This window comes from Rhinolophus ferrumequinum, chromosome 17, assembly GCF_004115265.2.
Source record: "Rhinolophus ferrumequinum isolate MPI-CBG mRhiFer1 chromosome 17, mRhiFer1_v1.p, whole genome shotgun sequence".
Taxonomy (NCBI): Eukaryota; Metazoa; Chordata; class Mammalia; order Chiroptera; family Rhinolophidae; genus Rhinolophus; species Rhinolophus ferrumequinum.
Genome location: NC_046300.1, coordinates 30070586 through 30091547, shown reverse-complemented (window position 1 = coordinate 30091547; position 20962 = coordinate 30070586). Strand labels below are relative to the sequence as shown.

At 40.2% G+C, this 20962-nt stretch overlaps 1 protein-coding gene across 1 annotated transcript in view; it reads left to right on the top strand.

The window, feature by feature from the left end:
* PLCL2 (phospholipase C like 2) overlaps positions 1-20962 on the top strand; it is a 176965-nt gene that overhangs the window by 83128 nt on the left and 72875 nt on the right. Inside the window, exon 2 of the mRNA XM_033132705.1 lies at positions 16779-19265. Within this exon, the coding sequence (XP_032988596.1) occupies positions 16779-19265 (2487 nt within the window). The remainder of the gene's footprint in view (positions 1-16778; positions 19266-20962) is intronic.

Genomic DNA, 20962 nt, shown 5'->3' with positions numbered 1-20962 from the left:
ACCATACAGTTTTTCTTCTAGTGTGAATCACCCCCCCGCCAGATGAAAGAGGTACACCTCTGGGGGTGCTTTAGCTTTCGTTTTGGGCATAGTAGAACTGTTTTTAAAGCTCTAATGCAGGAAGAACAAATGATAGCAATGGACCGCAAAAGGGTCACCTGTCAGAGAAACTCGGGATGGGGGATCAAGCTGGTGATAGACTCTGAGGATACCAAGAGCCTTATTATGTCTAACTCCCCAATATTTGATATACCAATATGTTTAAGAGTTACAGGTCACCTATTTCTTTGCTTTAAAATAGTGTCCATTTAGTATAGAAAGCTATGTGTTTTTAAGGGGAAATTGGAGGAAGGAGTCTGACATTTATGGGCCTCTGAGTGCCAATATTTTTTTTTCCATTTACCTCCATTATTTCATTTGACTGTCACTATAACCCTGTAGAACAAATGATCATCCTTGTGTAATGGATGAGGAAATCGAGGCCAAGACAAGATGAATCTAGTAGCCTGAGGTCATCTGTCAGCTTCTAGCAGGTAGAGCCAGAGTTTGGACGTAGGTTTGTCAGGTATTAATTAACACCGGTGCTCTTTATCCTCCCACACATGCTGAAATGCAGAAAGGCAGCCTGGCAGGAGCAGTTTTAAAGACAGAAGAAGCCCCTCTGCACTGGGGGTGCCTGGAAGGCCATTGTTCTGCCTGGTAAATCTGGGGCCAAGCAATGGCTGGCATTCGGCACACTCTCAGTAAATATTTCTGCGTGAATGAAAGCCACAAGATAAGGTAGAAAACTAATTAGTTCAGCAAGTGGCAGGTTGTCAGCAATATAAAATTTGTCATCAACGTGGTTGAATTACTGAAAAATATGTGACATTTATTAACACAGGCTCCATTCCGATGCTATGTAGCAATTTAAAGGATCTGTGTGTAGAACTGGAAATACGTGAAAAGCTGACAAAATAAAATTCAAAAGATGTCAACAGTTTTTTAAATGACTAAAGAGGCACATGCTGCCTCTGGAGACAAGTAAACTGATAAGCCTAAAATTGTCTTTTAAAAAGTAGTGACGTAAATTTTGATTCATGTATTCTCCACTTCTTTTCCCCTAAAGTAAAATTTCAAAAGTTGCCATTATGGAGATTTTTAAAAACACTTTATTTTCATGTAAGGGAACCACACAGGTAACTCTCAGATTGAAAATTGAAAGTAGCAGTAATAATTTAGGAATTCAGGGTACTATGCCATTTCTTGAGCAAATCAATGAAGCTATTAGCTGCCCATTTTGTAAGAATTTTCATAATAAAAATGTAATGGACTGGCTTCCCACTGGTATTTTATGAGTAATCATAGAACCACGGGTTTATCAAGCCTGGGATCTGATGGACGTTCTCCTGGGCTGAATACATCAAGTTTTAGTTAAAGGAGGATTTTTCACTAGAGGTAAAAACTCAGCGAATCTGGCCTTGGAGCTCATCCTGTGTATCTCAGTTCCCCCTTCCCCAACAGCTAGGAGCCTTCACAGGACAGCCAGATACATCGAGATGCCTTTTCCTTTGAACCATTTGGTCCAAGTGTATTTAGAACTAACAAAAACCAGTCCTATCATGGGTAAAGAAGAAAGCTTTTTTCCTCCCCCAGAGGAAGCACTCCTCTAAGTAAGGGTCTTTAGTGCTAGTTGACTTTTTCTTAGAAGTTCATTTCACAATCTTAGTGAAGACACACCACGTATTTTGCAATTACATACAATTTTTGTTGAGGCTGACCATTTGCTTCCTTAAGAGGAATGGAATGCTTGAGTTTTGTGAAGAAGCTGTGGCTGACAACCAGCGGCAGCACTGGGGTAGTCTTTCAGTGAACAGCAGTGTTGGTAGTCAAAAGGAACTTGACATTTAGGATTTCTGTACCACAGGTTGAAAGGAGCTACTGTCTTTCCTTTGGCTGTGTCTGTTTTATAAATAGTTCAATAAACTGTGTAGTTTTGTGGCCTTCGGGAACTACAAATTATCTTTAAGTGGTTAATCCTGACTGAGAAAGTTGATTTGTATCAACTAGGTGAAAGCTAATTTAATTTGCATTTATCGAGCCTCTAAACTTTCACGTAAAATATGTTTTTAGTCACACTGAGGAAAAAATATTCATTTTACCTTGTTGCAGTGATCGTTTTTAAATTCCTTTTCAAGTTCTATCTGTGTCCTAGCATATGTTACACCTTTTTACAATAATATCAGATATATGAGGTCATTTTAAATAGTATTTGATGATTCATTGTGATAATTTCTTATGTTGATCTAATTAGGGCCATTTTTTGTTTCTCTCTTCCTCTCACCACCCACTTTATATTCTCTTTTGGAGGATCGTTAACCTTGCTTTTCCTTTATATATAGTGTGGCTTTGGGGTGATATAAGGGTGAGTGTACATAGTGGGATGTTTGAGCAATGATGTTCACTGTGGTTTTTTTAAAGTGTAAGACTCATAACATGTTATGTCTTCCAAAAAATTCATATTGGCCTTGCTTACATTATGAGTGACAGCCCTTCTTTCCAGCCATTCACCCCCGAGTTCAATGATGAGATTTGCTGAGTGCTTACTTGGGGCAAAACACCACACTAGAAACATCAGGGGGAGTTTGGAATTAAAGTATGACAAGTCCCTACCCTTAGGGAGCTTGTCATCTAGACCTGCCCTAGACTCCTGTAGTTACTGAGCACAGTGGTTAACTGGAGTTGACTGACGCGTGCGCGTGCTATAAGTGTACACTGCTGGCTTTCCAAGACTTAGTATGAAAAAAAACAAGACAAAATATGTTAATTTTTATATTGATTATATGTTGAAATGATAGTATTTGGGGTTAAAATAAGTTATTAAAGTTTACTCATCTGTTTGTTTTTACATTTTTTTTCCTGATGGCTACTAGAAAATGTGAAATTACATACGACTCACATACGTTTTTGGACAGCACTGATCGAGACAGTGTCTCTGCTTCCTTCCAACGCTGTATCACTAAGGGAAAGTATCCACCTACCCAAAGATAATTCACTGTTTTCCCCATACATCCTGGTGTTCACAGCCAGAACAAACGAGCAGTCAATGTATAGCAGGATAGGGAATCAGAGTATATGATTTCTTACTAGCCCTTTAATTAGCCCATTATTATGTAAATACATGGCTAGTTGGCACAATTTTTTTTTCACAGTATGATTTAAGAAAACAAAAATAGTAGTACTGAAACCAAGGCTCCCCACTGCTTAGAATAGAAATAAAAGAAGGGAATGGGGTGTGGGTGAGTCATGGTGGCTGCTTGGAGTACGTCAAGGTGCTTGGGAAGTATATCTGAGATTGCCACTTGTCTGGGAATGATACAAGCAAAAGAGAAAGCTCTGATCAAACCCTCGTCAAATGCTCATCAAAGAGAAAATGACGGTCCTAATAATAATAATAGTGATAACATCAACCACATTCACATTTATTGAAGGCATCAAGAACTTCAGTAGGCGTTTCTACATTATCTTGTTTAATCGTCAACAACAATCCTAAGAAGAGGTACTGTCATCATAATCTATGTTTCAGTAACATCAGGCCAGGGTTAGTGACACAGGAAGTGGTGGTGCCGAGTCAGCCCCAGGCTATGGCAATCAGACATGCTGTGGAAGCCATACAAACCATCAGCCAACTGACTTCCCTTTTGTTATAAGAGAACAAAGTGTTTACAAGCTGGAAATGAACTCTTAGAAGACAACTTTGGGTAATTTTTAACCATTTAGATCTATGAGATTAATTTGGGGGTTAATTTCAGGTGAACTCCTTTTTCACTGTCCAATAATCCCAGCAAATAAGACTTGAAGACTTGTAATGTAGTTAAATCAACATCCCCGGTGCTTTCACATTTGTTACCTCATTCATATTTTACCAGGTCCTTTAAAGTAATTAAGGGCAAGTAATTACTTTCCTCATTTTATAAAACTAGCGGCTGAGGTTTCAAGAGGTTTATTGAATTTCCCAACGCAGCACAGCCAGTAACTGGGGATCTAGGAGAACTCAGCTCTGGCTGGCAGAGTGGGCCGACCAGGGCAGTGGGAAGGACCAGGCCAAGCCAGCTTCAGGACCTGGCTTTGTACTTAGCATCTACAACTTTGAGCACTGAATCACTCAGAGACCAACCAGAAAAACAGTATTTTCCTATTTAATCCAGGTGCTGGAAGAGCCAAATGGGATTGGTGAAGCTACCCAGAGATTAGCAATTAAAGCATCCGTCCCTACCAATAGCGTGGACTGACGGAACAGATTGGTCCTGGAGCCCAAGGACCATGGGAACCTCAGAGGGGATGAAGCTTCTGCTAGCCTTTCCCCTGCAGAGAGAGAAGAATGGAAAACCATCCTGATTCACCCATCCAACTGCCCAACTTCCAGTCCTCTGCCAGGGCCTCCTGGGTGTAGCTCAGCAGCAGACATCCAGCTGATTTAGGATCTGAGGAAATTTGCCAGGAGGGAGAGCCGCTCTCTGGCCAGAGCAGAGCAGGGTTGTAGGAGGAACACATCTGCCTGGGCAAACTATTTAATCTCTGAAAGGGGGATCTAGGTCCTACCTAACAGAGTTGAGGATTCAAAGAGATAGTGTTGATAAAGTGCCTTTATATAACAGTAGCTCAACAAAGGTTAGCCCACTTCCCCTTTCCATGGGAACAATTGCAGTTAAGGTGGACCTTACTAGTTACAATGTAGTACGTGACAAGTGAGTGATTTACTTCCTCTTTCTGAGCATGTGAGCAATCATGGATTATTCTAGTCCTTTCCACACTTCATTCTCTTCTTTCTTTTTGGAATTTTCTTCTTTCTCAAGTAATTCATAAAGAAAATCCATTACATTTTCTAAATCAAGGACACTTCCCCATTTTGTCCTGGGGTTGTGGGCTGCAAGAGCTAAGACAGCTCAGAGAGAGCTGACACGGGCCATGTTGACGGTTGATTTTTTCCCCCGATAATCCTATCTTATTTTGAAAATCGCTTGGTCTCAAATTTTAGTCTTATTAAATTAAAAACTGTTCTACAGTAATTCTTTTAAAAGCACAACTAAATTATTTGAAACATACATATATAATTGGAATAAACATGGTGCAGCTAAAACTCCAGCTCTTTTAAGAGGACAAAATGTGATTTCTGTGCTGCCATTATAATTTCCGATAAACCCAAGTGAATTTTACATCATATTTGGTTTGCGAGGCAAGAAGAGATGCATAAAATCAGATTAAAAGATAAACTTTTTTGCTAATGCATCTAATTTTCAGATGTGTTCAATGCTGTGAGCCGCAGACTCGACTTAGCAACCTTACAAAGGATTTTTGAACTTGGAGAGTTAAGTTTTGAGATGACTGTGGGACAGAGAACCCAAGATTGTCACTAGTGACACATACCATGGTGATAATTTTATACTCATATGTGTGTAATACATTTGTGGGTTTTTTTTGTTTTTGTTTTTGTTTTTAAACGAGAGCTACAATACACATGCATTTGAGTGGGGGACGGGACGGGAAGTGGGGGGCTTGATTTGCTCTCCAGAAGAACTGACCTATAGTCTGTTAAAATGGTCGGTTGGATGAGCCCAGCCATCAGTTCCTTCCCTCTGCCTCTTACCTCACTCACTTCCTTGCTGCGGCTCAAAGAGGCAGACTGTGGGGAGGACTGTAGCAGCCTGAGGAATAAATGAGCAACCATGAGGCCTAGGCCACCTGTCCACTAGTTCAAGGCAGCAGGAATGGATCTCTACCTCAAAAACAGGTAGAGATGGGTTCCTGGCCTGTGCAGAATGGGCTCTCAGCCTGGACGATTTGGCCTGCAGAGTTGGAAGTGTGCGGGCAGACCACACAGACGGCCTCCCTGTCTTCCAGTCAGCATGGAAACATCCCTGAAGCTGAGGTTGGACTTTGCTTATACCTGACTCTTCAGATTGGACTTTGCTTATACCTGACTTTGCTTATAACCTGACTCTCTGAGCTGCCTGGCACTTAGTAAAGACTTAACCCATTATTAAGAAGGTCACTTTCAAGTAGGGTGACCATACATTTTAGTTTGCCCAGAAAAGTCCCTGTTGCTATGGCACATTTATTAATAATGCCTACCTTAATTCCCCAAAGTGTCCCAGTTTAGATGTCACTCTACCTTGGCAGGAATATAGTCTACCTTTGGCTCGTGGTTCCAGCATCCCTGTGGTTGGTCTGTGGGTGCTGGGGGCCTTGTGTCTTCCGCTCTTAGTTGGAATCTTCTGTGGTTGGGGCCCTACTTCATTTCCCAGTGCTTTCTCTCTGAAGGTCTCCTTTGTAAGAAGCGTGGGCCTTAGCGAGTTAGTGCAGAGTTACACAAATGGACTGAAATCAAAGCACTGCTTAGAAGTGATAGTTGGTATAGCAGCCTGATTCTTAGAATGGTGGCATCCTGCTTAGTAAGGCCTTTTGGTGATTAGTTTGCAGGTAGACTCAGCATTAGTCCTTGTTTTTTTTACTTCTGAAAAACTTGAATGAAATGAAATTCAGTATAATTAAATGTGTCATCTTAAGCTTACATTATAATACTTTTATATAAAATCTAAGGATGCCTTATAAACGCCTGTATTTCATTCTCATACCAGTATCCCGAAGCATATTAATAAAAAAACCCTTCTGGTTCCAACTCTCAAAACTAAAGATTACAGTACGTACTTTGTTGGATTGCTTGGTTTTATATTTTATACAATGATTAATTCTGTGTTATAGTATTTAAAACATGACCCAGGTTTAGGAGGCTGTGTTTAGAATGAATTTTTTACCTGCTGCATGGATTTAATTGTACATTTGCTACTTGTAGTCCTCTCTCAGTAGTTAGGATTTACAGCAATGAAGGCTGGAAATGGTGACACAAGATTTCATTAAAGCAGTTAAATTGCTTTAGCCACTGGCAGCACAGAACATTTAAAATGCATTAATGATGAGACTTTGCTGGTTTTGAAACTGCTTTTCATTTTAGTTTGATGAGCTAATTAATTTAGAAGGGACTTGTGGTTTTGAAAGGGTATATGATGATTCAGGAAAATGGCAGAACTGAACCATCTGCAATCCAAATTGGCATTGTTCTGTTTTGCAAATGCTCTAGATTAATCGCTCCAGTCTTATGGATTCCTGCCATTGGTATTTTTATTGATTTCTTAACACAAGTGTGGCTTTTAATTAAAAAAACAATGAGGTTTACTATATAGCATGACATGAAGTGTGTATATGTTGTTGCTGTAAGTCAAGTGGATACAGAGATTGTGAAGGCATAGCTGTGCCACTTCAGTAGATATCCGTGTTGGAAAATCTATTTGCGTACAACACCTCTTAAGTAGAAAAGCGGTGGGTTTGGAATTGAGTGAAATTTAAATTTTTTTTCAGTAATTAAAAAAATGGGATGGTAACAATGTATACTGCAACATTTTGTGATAAATGTAACTGTTTAAAAAGTTATTTTCAAAGTTACAGGTTTCTCTCTGGTGTTTGAAAGGATGATCCCACAAGTGGTATTTTTTGAGTTCATTCATTCATTGGGCAGGACGGTCAATAAACTGTGTAACAGTTGAACATGATGTATCCTTTAGTTCAGTGTTCTTAGACTGTTAAGGCAGAAACAAAATAAATCCCTACATGAATGAGCTGGTGATTCTTAAAATTGTAAAACAAATGAGACCTTTTTCACTTGTTGACCCTCTAAAACAGGTGGTGAATGGTATTTACACACATAGGGAAAATGCACATGATTACCTGTCTTGGACATATGTGTATTCTTTCTGTCTGTGGCTCAGGATCATGCACTTACAAGGCTGGGGAGGCGTCCTCAGAGGAGGTGCTGACCCCTCCCGCACGCACAGAGGCTGGCAGCGTCACCCTACAGTATGGCCCTCAGGGCTCATGGCAGCCTCCTGTTACCTGCCTCTCTTATCCTGCCCCCAGGCTGCATGGGCTTCTTCAGATACTACTGGCTCTTTCCAGTCTCTTTGCATATGCTGTTCCCTCTGATTAATTAGCCTTCCTTTCCTTTTCATTTTCCATCAGAATCCAGCTCAAAAGTCACCCTTTGGGGAAAGCTGATGATGATCCCATTTCCTTGCTTTTCTAGGGACTTTGCTCCTTCAGAAATATGTTCTCTTTCTCATGCATCATGAATTTTCCCCTTTTTACTGGACAAATTCCTTCAGCATAGAAACCTACTTTAATATCTCCAATATGAATAAACAAAGAGACTCTCTCCCTCCCCCAAACTACCAGTTCCTTTCCCGGGCTCCATCTTCACAGTTGACTGCACTCACTGTCTCCATTCCTCACTTCCCTTTCCGTCTCCAGCTCACTCCAGAACGCCTTCTGGCCGTTTTCACTACTTTGAAACTGCTCTTGCCAGAGTCACCAAAGAACTCTGTGCTGCCAATTCTTAAACATACCTCCCTAACTTATCGTCAAATAAATCGTTAAGGAAGGAATAAAGCACTGAAAAGATATGAGACATATAGAAAAGCAAAAGTAAAGTGACAGATGTGAATCCACCTACATCAATCATAGCATTATATGAATAGATTAAATCCAGTCAAAGGCAGAAATTGTCAGACTGGATTTCATTTATTTATTTTTTTAAAGACCCAGCTGCTTGCTATCTATACTTTCGATTCAAAGATACAAAGAGGTTAAAAGCGAATGGATGGGAAAAGATACATAAGCAGCCACCATAAGAAAGCTGGAGAGGCTACACTAATATTAAATATATCTCACTTTTCTGACCTGACCTCTGAGAAGCATTGTTGAGTATTCTTATTTAAACACTTTATTCTTGGCTGCTGTAGGGTCACAGTCTTTTAGAGTCAGCATTACATTGCTGGCTTTTGCTTTCTTGCCTCTTTTGCTGGTCCCTCTTTTTCTACCTAACCTAAAATATGGGAGTGCATCAGATTTAATCCTAAACCTTCTTCTTTTTTCTATCTTTCCTTCACCTCTTCTGCTAACTTTGGACTTAGTTTGTTCTTTTTTTCCTAGTTCCTTGAGGTGTAAAGTTAGGTTGTTTATTTGAAATCTTTCTTGTTTCTTAATGTAGGCATTTATTGTTATGAACTTCCCTCTTAAAACTATTTTTGCTGCATCTCACAAATTTTGGTGTGCTGTATTTACATTTTCATTTGTCTCAAGGTATTTTTTGATTGCTCTTTTGATGCCTTCTTTGACCCATTGGTTCTTCAGTAGCATGTTACTTAATCTCCACACATTTGTTAATTTTCCAGTTTTCTTCTTGTTATTGATTTCTAATTTCATACAATTGTGGTTGGGAAAGATGCTTGATATGACTTCACTCCTCTTAAGTTTATTAAGACTTGTTTCATGGCTTAACACCTGATCTGTCCTGGAGAATGTTCCATGCACAGTTACAAGAATGTATTTTCTGTTGCTTTTGGATGTAATGCTTTATATATACATATATATATATATATATATATATATATATATATATATGTATGTATGTATGTATATATAATATATAAAGTCCATCTGGTCTAACATGTCATTTAAGGCCAATGTTTTCTTACTGATTTTCTGTCTGTATCATCTACCCATTCATAAAAATGGGATGTTAAAATCCTCTACTGTTATTGTATTGCTTTCTAATTCTCCCTTTGGTTTTGTTAAGATCCTATGTTTAGTGCATAAATATTTACAAATGTTATATCCTCTTGTTGGAGTGACCCCTTTATCATTGAGATTACCAGTTCATCCAAAGAGGTTACTGTTCTGACTGCTAGTATCGGTCCAGCCAATGTAAGACATGGTTCATGCCCTCAAAAACTTCACTTTCTACTTGAGGAGATAAGGCTAACCCACATAAAACAATTAGGAAACTGAAGAGGACTATAATTAAGTGTTAAATTATAGGGTAAAGACTATAAATATTGTGTGAGGTTGGAGAAGAGACAACATTGAAGGCTGGACTAGTTCAGGCTCATGAATGTCTTGGAACTTAAAAGAATATTTTGTAGAAAGCTGAGTTTCCCTTCTATATGATTCATTAGTTTGTTTCTCTGTGTTTTTATGATTTAATTGTGTACACACACACACACACACACACATACATTAATTTCATATGTAAATAAACCATTGGAATGAAAAAAAGTCCCCGGGAAGAGGTTGTTTTCTCTATTAGACAAGATAGAAAGAAAATTATAAAGAAGATGATTGCATAATAAGTTCTTGGGAAGCAATTTTCCTTAAAAATTCTAATTTCAAAACAATTGTGGAAATATTAAAATTTCTGACCGAGCTCATATTCCTCCTCCTCTGCAGGGGGCGTGGCCCAATGCAGTAGCTTTGCCTACATACAGATCTCCATGGAAACCTTCTTTTTGAGTCCCGACTACCTCTGGATTGCCGTCATTTTCCATCAATGCCAAGCAATGCAGATTTAGGGATAGGGATTAAAAAAAAAAATGAGAAATATAAATTCTTCCTCCTAAGCTATCCTGAAATAATGAAGAGCCCCTCTAATTTAGAGGGAAAGTTGTGATTGAGAAGTTATTCTTAGAATTGATCATATTTGTAGCTGAGAATTCACATTAGGTGACTCAACTTGCCTACCTTTTCAAATTCAGTTTGAGTTACCAGTTATTAACAATTAAAGTTATGTAACCACATCTTGAAATAGCTCTGTAGTATAGGCAATCAGGCTTTGTAATGTGCTAGATGAGGAATTACCATATACACAGTTGAGAAACACTGACAGTTTCACACCACAGTGGGCCCTCAAGTACCATTATTATAGATCATAAATGAAAATTCATTAGCATCAGGATTTTCACTGGAATGTAAAGCAGCACCAGTGTGGTTTATAGGAGCTCGGTGCTCTGATGAAGTTTTGCATTACTCCAGAAAACCGATGAATTTTATTGCAGTTTACATTGGACACAGATGTACATTATGGTTTTGTACATTTGCTTTGAATACATATTTCAGTAGTAGGAAGAGTGTTTCTCCAAAAGAGTTTTGTCGCGAAGTGGTTTACTCATTGTGCCTGTGCTACCTCAGCTTCCCTCTGTGACTACCTGTGTCAGAACAGCATCTCTTTCCACGGTCCTGACCCTCTTCCATGGTACACTGCTTGCTACTGGATGCTAGGCTTTGGCTGGCATTGGGGAATTCTTGGTCCTCCCGGCCTAGTTTCAGCAAGCCGATGCACCTATGCCTCAGAGCTGGGCCCTTCTTGGCATTCCTGCTCTGCTCCCCAAGGCAGCCCAAGTCCGCCTGTACCTGTGCTAAGTCTGGGCAGGAGACAGCTTTCTGCCTTCTGAAAGCAGAGCTCTGCTTTTATTGGTGCAGGCTCCGGAGTCTGAGAGGTTCCTCTACCCCTTGGGTCAGTGGATCTTTGGCTGACTGTGGAGGTAGATGGAGTTTGCTTCTGCCCTTTCTCCAGGAGCCCTAGGACAAAGAGGGCTTGCCGCCCTTCCCCAAGTGGCCTAAACTTTTGCTTCTTTAGAGGGTGGTTGGAGAAGTAAGGAGAGTTTTATGCTGTCCCTGGGTGGCAGCGTCACTTGCCACATGCCTGAAACCCAGAGAGGGGCTCTTTCTTCTTTTCTGCCCCCAGTCTTTCTCTGGAGCACCTGCGGAGAAGGCTCATTAATGAGAACAAACTCTCCCTATGTCGGGGCTCCCAGTTACTCTCAACTAATCAGTTAACCTGATACCTGATCCGTTAACCTTTCTCATCCACACTTGGCCTTTAGGAATTCCTGAAGATTTCAGAGGATTTTTTCTTACCTGCTTCCATGGTGGCTTCGTCCTCCTGTGTTCTGTTAAACATGAAATAGTTTCTATGCCTTGCCCCTCCTTAGAGGGTCTTGTCACTTTGGAATCAGTTCTCTTGGTTGCCTGGTGACCACAGTTCTCTGATGGGTACAAGAAAAGTTATGATTTTATAGACAGTCTGGCTTTTTCTTATTGGGGTGGGAGTGACATTCTATTTTAGCCTCCTGCATTGTAAGACAGCATCTGAAGTGTACCTGTGTCCTCATCGACTGCTTGCTGAACTTGGGCTGGGCTTTGCTTTTGGAATCCAGCAGAGGCCATCATGGAAGAGGACAGCCAGGAGGAGAAGTGTCTGTGGGCCAAGCACCTTTACTTGCAATTAAAGGGCCTTGCACCTGAGCAGAAAGCAGCATTTGACGATACCTAGCTTTTCTTTGCGTTATTTTATTCTCTTCAATTTATCTGATATTCTAAAATGACCTTCAAAGTGACCATTTTTGCTCCAGATCCCCCTCCCACACTTTTGGCTCACCTTGGAGAGCACACCCAAGTTTTAAAGATGTGTGAAAAACCTTGCAAGGTACCCCTGATGTCCCTGGCAAGACTTATTCTTTCAGTTCAGAGTTCTTGCTATTGAGCTGAAGAAAGATCAGGCCTTGCTGTGCTCCTTTAATGGGCCTCAAGTCATTTCTGGGGTTTTTTTTGTTTCGTTTTGTTAAGGATAGAAATTTCTTTAACCCCCTTGTTTCTCAAGTCTCTTTACTCCTAGACCCCCGTCAGTAAACATAAAGATCTCATACCCTTCTTTGATGCTATTCATAAATCAAAGTATATAACTGGACTCCAACCAGAAGGATAAATGGCTTCTTTGTTTTCATACTACATCCCCTTCCCCACTCTGTTCTGTCTCCCCAATGCCTAGACTTGTTCACTGTTCTGGCCAGTGTATTGAATCTGGATACTTACTCAATTTTTCTCATGCTGTTTATTGAGAAATAATCAACACAGAAAATGGAAACAAATCAGTTTTGAAATACAAGAGAAAGACAGTAGGACACAAGAGGTAGTTTTCATCCAGCAGGACATCAGCTCTGTGTGTATCCTGAGACACAACTCTCCCTCCTCAGATCGGTTTCCTGGTCTCCAGAATGAGCTAAATTGGTTGGATTAGTGACAAGTACTTTCTTGCCAGCAGAAGAGTTGAGGCCCACCTATTTGTTACCTCACTTCAGAATGAGAATTTATGAAATTGTCCATTCCCATTTATGAAATTGCTACTACCTCTTACATATCCCAGATGGTAGTTTTAGTGGCCAAAGGGTAGTCACAAACTTCCATTAAACAAAGTAGGCAGTCTTATTAGAAATATGTATGTTTTTCCGTAGAGCTCATTGTGGCTATTTCCATTTTTAGTGTCAAATATAAGCTCTGTAGACATTTTTATTCTTCTTGAATTTGCTGTGCTGAGTTTGCTTAGCCTCTTTCTACTTCATTGCATTCTTAAAAATCACTTCTGGTACAAAATTCTTACTCTGTAAATAAGTGTTGGTTAAATGTATAAATGAATCTTTAAGCCTCTTTCCAGTTCAAAATTTTAAGATTGTTTATCTAGAATTCAAAATTTCGGGGTTCTTTTGGAAGCTGGTTTTTTTCCAAACTGGACCTTTGTTTTTTGTTCCTTCTCGTGATGTTAAAGAGTGCTGATAAAGTAGCAGAAACGCACCTGTGGACTCAGTTTACATTTTGTTGTCTTCACCAGTGGGAAGCTTTAGCTGACAAGTACTTACAATATAAGTACCAGCTCTGAAACTATTTTTAGTAAGTATTTTGAGGCACCACCATCTCAGCAGAAACTTGTGTTTTTTTCCTCTGGTTTTAGGTGATTAGTACATAAAAGTTATATGCATTTAGTTTTAGTTAAAAAAAAACAACAACAACTATATGGACAGCACAAGTAGTGGGATCACTTTTCACTGTCAAATTTAAACTAACATTAAGGCTCAGCTACTTAGCCTATGCAAGCACTTGATCACTGCTGGGCTAAAAAGTGAAGCCAGGTAGAAATGGGTAGGAGTGGGATTAAAGGTTCTGGGAGTCAGGCAAGTTGCGGACCTACAGCTCCTGCTTTTGAACCTCACTTCTAGTTCCGTCCTACACAAGTGCCTCTGTCCTCCCCTTCCTTTCATCTTGGCAATGGGGGACCAGCTTGTTTTCACATCCACCTGTTGCTTCCAACCAGAGATTCGGGTTTATCTAGTGATGTGTTCTCCTTCTTTGGTCTCTAAGCAAGCACGCTCCTCCATCACTGTTTCTTAGTGGCTTTCTCTGCTAGTGAGGAAGGAGACACAAACATTTTCATTCAGGCCAATGAAGAGGACAGGTTGGGTCTAGGCAACAGCTGATAGAGAGGGAAGGAGAGACAGGAAGTGTCTGGTAAGGGGAGTCCCTGCTGTCATTACAGCCGCCTGTGCTTGGGTGATCGTCATGTTCACGTGTCCGCAGTCAGTGATCTGAAGTCACCGCACCCGTCATTCCTGGGCTGGCTTGTCAAAAGCAAGGCCTTGTTTTCTTTCTTTCCCTTTCTTTCTTTCTTTCTTGCTTGCTTGCTTGCATTTAAAAAAATAATTATCTGCACTTCAGCCTCAGGTGTACAGTGCAGTGGTCAGGCATCTACACCATCCATGAAGTGGTCTCCCTAAATAAAGACAAGTGCCCATCTGACACCCTACAAAATCTTTACAACACCATTGTTTTTAAAGCCACAAAGATGCTGTATAAGCTGCTGCCTGTCCCACAGATGTGGTGTAGGAGCATGTGTGTATGTGTTAACTTGCTTTGCAGTTCGGCTTTTTCCCTCTTAATGACAAGGAAACATACGAATTTGGAATATATCATTTGCAATAAATGAGAACATGGTAGTCATATATTGATCAATATATTTAAAATGACAATAAAAGATTGCAATGTTGAGAAAATTATATATATATATATATATATATATATATATATATATATATATATATATTTTAATGGATAAATGTATGAGCACCTCCATTTAGCGTTGCGACTTATTTTGACTAGTGGCACCTTTGAGATATAATTTTTAAAGATTATAAAATTCCCTTAATTAGTACGTTGTCTTTATTAAAGGTAAATGTTTCTTTATTAAAGGTAAAGACAGCCTTCATTCTGGAAAAAAAAAAAGGAAATTATACATTTGTTTCATGCCCTTATGCGTGGCTGATTACAAATTTCATGCCAACTTGCTTTAATAGATAGAATTCAATCTATACTTTAGGGGTTTGGAGCAGTTATAGTACAATATATCTTATGAATACAATTACCACAGTTTTTATGTCTTTTACACTTTATTATTCTGAGGATACAGTTGTAAAGAAATACTCTGCCTTGTGGCTTTTGTATTTTATCTTAGCATTCAAGTCACAAAAGCCTCTATGGTTCATTTTGAAACTTTGAGGGAAATGATACTCATATGATTGAAAGTTTAAGTTTAATTACCTTCTGCAAATTGCTTTTGGAAGTATAGGTAGTCAAAAAGTAAAAGTGGTTTTAAATCTGAGGCATAGAGAATGGCATAATTGCTTTATAGAGATTTTATTCAAAATAGATTCTCTCCAGAGCAGGAAAGTTAGAATTGTATAGTATTTTTCATGCTCTTTTCCTTATTCCTATGAAAGTTATATAATCCCAACCTCCATTTCTCTTCCCTAATTTATGAACATAATGAATTACTGAACATTTATCACAAATTTTATACACCTCCTGAAAGGCAATAACATGTTTCAGGTTAAAATTATGAAAGTTGTGAGGTCACTGGAGCAATTCTTTTTTAGTTCTTTTTTAATGAAAGCATCTGTCCAGGGAAAGGACTTAAATCCACATGTGGATGTGGTGGTGTCAGCTCCTTCAGGTGGGCACCTGTTACATTACGTAGGAAACTTGAGGACTGTGTTATTGGTGATGTAAATTAGAAATAGATGCTGCGTGAAATTTTGTACTTGGTTGTGTTAATATTGGAAGTGCTTAGGTGACATTCTTCTGAGCATTAGCCTGGTGCATGGTAATAAGCTTTAATAAATCAACTCTGGAATTTTAGAAGCCCCTCCAGCCGTAATTGTCATTTAGGCCTCCCACCCAGACTTAACACAACTGCAACAGTGAAATCGTCTCTATCTGAAGTATTTAGAACAAGGACTAATCTAATATGAGACTGGGATGGGGCCAGGAATTTCTGCTCGGATTACAGTGTCTGCTCATTTATTACATGGTTCATACTGAGCTGATTTTGGTCATGTGACCTATGTAATTTCCAGAAATAGCCCAGACAGCTTAGTGAGTCTAAGTGGTCAGGAAGTGGTTTTCAAACTTTAGTGCATCCCCATCACCTAGAGTGTTGCCTAAAATGCAAATGCCTGGATATTGCCCCCTAAAGATCTGATCCCATGAGCCTAAGAATCTGCATTTTTACCAGGTAACCCAGGTGATTCTGAGGCAAGTGGTCTCGTGATAGCCCTTTGAGAAACACTCGTGTAGGAGATGTATGTACAAACAGGGCCTGCATCACGGGTGTACAGGCCCCACATTCAGAAGGGCCCGGCACTTGGCTTAATGCTCTTCTGTCACCTTCTTGAAATTCTTAATAATTTTTGAACAAGGAGTCCTGCATTTTCCTTTTTCCCGGAGGCCTGCAAATTATGTAGCCAGCTTTCTACAAGATTTTATTGGGTGTTACTGAAATTGTGTTTCTTGGCGCCCAGGGATTGCAGTTATTCAATAATGATTCCTTACCTGGTTGTATTAGGCTGCAACTCCAGGGCCACTTCTAAGCTTTAGAAGTGAACGAATATTACCCATCATAGGACACAGCATAGGAAATCCTAATTGTATGATTTTTTTTTTCCCAAGGAAATTACATATTTATTCCTAGGCTTGAACATGAAACCTACATTTATGCTATTCTAACACATTCTGTTTTTCCGCCCCAGGATGGTACCAAACAGAAAAGAGAACGGAAGAAGACAGTCTCATTCAGTAGCATGCCGACAGAGAAGAAGATCAGCAGTGCAAGTGACTGTATCAATTCAATGGTGGAGGGTTCTGAACTCAAAAAGGTTCGCTCCAACTCTCGAATTTACCATAGGTATTTTTTACTGGATGCTGACATGCAGAGCCTGAGGTGGGAACCATCTAAGAAGGATTTGGAGAAAGCCAAGATTGATATTAAATCCATCAAGGAAGTGAGAACAGGAAAAAATACGGACATATTCCGCAGCAATGGCATTTCTGACCAGATATCTGAAGATTGTGCATTTTCAGTCATATATGGAGAGAATTATGAGTCACTTGACTTGGTTGCCAACTCGGCAGATGTTGCGAACATCTGGGTTACAGGACTGCGATACCTGATTTCTTATGGAAAACATACACTTGATATGTTAGAAAGTAGCCAAGACAACATGAGGACTTCTTGGGTTTCACAAATGTTTAGTGAAATGGATGTAGACAATGTTGGACATATAACTCTTTGTAATGCGGTGCAGTGTATCAGAAACCTCAATCCTGGTTTAAAAACTAGCAAAATTGAGCTTAAGTTCAAAGAATTGCACAAATCCAAAGACAAAGCTGGTACTGAGGTCACAAAGGACGAATTTGTTGAGGTTTTCCATGAGCTTTGTACTAGACCTGAAATCTATTTCCTTTTAGTTCAGTTTTCAAGCAATAAAGAATTCCTGGATACCAAGGACCTTATGATGTTTCTTGAGGCAGAGCAGGGTGTGGCACATATAAATGAGGAAATAAGCCTTGAAATTATTCACAAATACGAGCCATCCAAAGAGGGCCAGGAAAAGGGCTGGCTCTCCATAGACGGATTCACTAATTACCTTATGTCTCCTGACTGTTATATATTTGATCCGGAACATAAGAAGGTCTGTCAGGATATGAAGCAACCCTTGTCTCATTATTTTATAAACTCGTCTCATAATACATATTTAATAGAGGATCAGTTCCGAGGTCCCTCTGATATCACAGGATACATTAGAGCTCTTAAAATGGGTTGCCGGAGTGTTGAATTAGACGTATGGGATGGGCCAGACAATGAACCTGTCATTTACACGGGCCACACCATGACCTCTCAGATAGTCTTCCGCAGTGTCATCGATATTATTAACAAGTATGCCTTCTTTGCTTCAGAGTATCCACTTATCTTGTGTCTAGAAAACCACTGTTCTATTAAACAACAGAAAGTAATGGTTCAACACATGAAGAAAATTTTAGGAGAGAAGCTCTACACAACATCACCCAATGTTGAGGAATCTTATCTTCCATCCCCCGATGTCCTGAAAGGGAAGATACTGATTAAAGCAAAGAAGCTGTCCTCAAATTGCTCTGGAGTAGAAGGAGACGTTACTGATGAAGATGAAGGAGCAGAAATGTCTCAGAGGATGGGGAAAGAGAACGTGGAACAACTCAACAACGTGCCTGCCAAGCGATTTCAGCTCTGCAAAGAGCTGTCAGAACTGGTCAGCATCTGTAAGTCAGTTCAGTTCAAAGAATTCCAGGTGTCCTTTCAGGTTCAGAAGTACTGGGAAGTGTGTTCATTTAATGAAGTGCTTGCCAGCAAATACGCCAATGAAAATCCAGGGGACTTTGTAAATTACAACAAACGTTTTCTTGCGAGGGTCTTTCCCAACCCGATGAGGATTGACTCTAGTAACATGAACCCTCAAGATTTTTGGAAATGTGGTTGTCAGATCGTCGCCATGAACTTTCAGACGCCAGGACTGATGATGGACCTGAATATCGGCTGGTTTAGGCAGAATGGAAACTGTGGCTATGTCCTTCGGCCAGCCATCATGAGGGAAGAAGTCTCCTTCTTCAGTGCCAATACAAAAGACTCAGTCCCGGGAGTCTCACCTCAGCTTCTTCACATTAAAATCATCAGTGGGCAGAACTTTCCCAAACCCAAAGGATCTGGTGCCAAAGGTGACGTGGTAGATCCTTATGTCTATGTGGAAATTCATGGCATCCCTGCTGACTGTGCAGAACAAAGGACAAAAACGGTGAACCAGAATGGAGATGCTCCCATTTTTGACGAAAGCTTTGAATTTCAAATCAACCTACCGGAACTGGCCATGGTGCGTTTTGTAGTCCTGGATGACGACTACATTGGGGATGAATTTATCGGTCAGTACACTATTCCCTTTGAATGTTTACAGACAGGCTACCGCCATGTCCCCCTGCAGTCCCTGACTGGAGAGGTCCTCGCACATGCCTCTTTGTTTGTCCACGTGGCTATTACTAACCGAAGAGGAGGAGGGAAACCTCATAAAAGGGGCCTTTCTGTGAGAAAAGGGAAGAAATCCAGGGAATATGCGTCTTTGAGGACATTGTGGATTAAAACTGTAGATGAGGTGTTCAAGAATGCCCAGCTGCCTATACGGGATGCCACAGATCTGAGAGAGAACATGCAGGTACGTTCTCGTGTTTAAGTATTTTCTCCATGGTTGTTCTTCTTAGTGCGTACGTACATAGTCTATGGATATATTGGAGGATTTGTGTGTTTTTTTTATGGTAGTATATTTGATTTTAAATTATGTGTAAATTCCAATTGGTTATTAAAATGTTGACCACTAGTCACGTTTTTTTTTTATCATTTAAATTTCCCAAAACAGCTGGTGTTGAGAATATTGATAACGTGTTAGAATAAACCAGCCTTGCTGCTGTCTCACATACCACATCCTAGACCCTGTTAACTAATGCTTAACAGTTCCACATTTTTTTCTGGTAGTGTTCATGGGAATCTCTGATTTTTTTTCTGACTATTCCTTAGCTGGAACACAAATTGATGACCCATCAAAGTAAAGGGGACGTGTTCCAGTCCTTTCTTGGGGAGCTATTGTGCTGGGAAAATAGGAAGCGTAAATGAGCCAATGTGTTTGTGTTTTGATTTTACAGGCTATCTATTTAATTGTTTAAGTAAAAGATGTGGTATGCATATCAATTAGAAGTCTAAGAGAATAATTACCTCTGAACTGTACAATAACTACAAGCAATTAGTTAAGAATGATGTATGTAATTAAGGATCGTCCACACGTCTAGCAGTTTGCTAGGGCCCATGAGTGATACAGCAATGGGCAGCCAAGGCCCACGTCACAGGGATACGGGCTCTAATCCATCCCAGTGAGAGAGGTGCCATGTGCGTGACTGTTCCTCAGCACGTGTTTATTAAATATATACATCTGATTATATGTATGAGTGTGTGTGTATGTGTGATATATATATACACATATGTATATATGTGTATATATATATAGTGATATATATATAGGCATTTTATATGTATATATAAAATAATTATAAGGAAAATGCCACCAGCAAGTAAAATCTTAGAAAATCAACATATTTCACTCCTCCACTGATTCTATGGATACCTCATTAATCAAAAGACCTTCCCACAATAGAGAAATTGCATTTTCTTTTCTTGCAAAGTAAATGTATATCGGAAGCGTCAAGGGCTTTCCCTTATTTCTGAGGGTGAAAGGGTTTGGTAAACCCTCAGCTCTGAACAAGCCACATTGTCCCCTGCCCCGTGGCTGCTGTTGTGCATGTGACACAGAACTCCCTTGAGGAACTGCCAGAGCTTGAGGCATCGTCTTTCTAGAGCCATGTGTCTCTGCCGGCCCCAACAGAGCAGCTGGTGGTGATGTGTACTGAGTGCCGTGTACAGACAGTCTAGGCCAGGGGTGTCCAAACTTTTTTCAACGTTTTTACCAAGGGCCATATGCGGTGAAATACACAAACAGCCGGGCCACTCCCTCGAGGTGAAGTACGTATTGCCTCACCTGGTTTATTTAAGTAAACTAAATATATTTTTGGAATTTGCTGCGGGCCAATAAAAAATGGATTGCGGGCCGCAGTTGGCCCGTGGGCCGCAGTTTGGACACCCCTGGTCTAGGCCCTGAGGATGCAGCAGTGACGCCATAAGCAGAGGACTGTAGTTGGGGATGGGCAGTGGGGAGGGGAGACAGCCTGTGGGCAGGTGGATACACAAGTAGGACCACTGCACACACAGGCCAGCGCTGTGAAGAAGACGAAACAGGAAGGTGTGACAGAGTGACTGGGAGACCCACGTTAGCTAGGACAACAATGGTGTGTTGTTGTAAGCAGT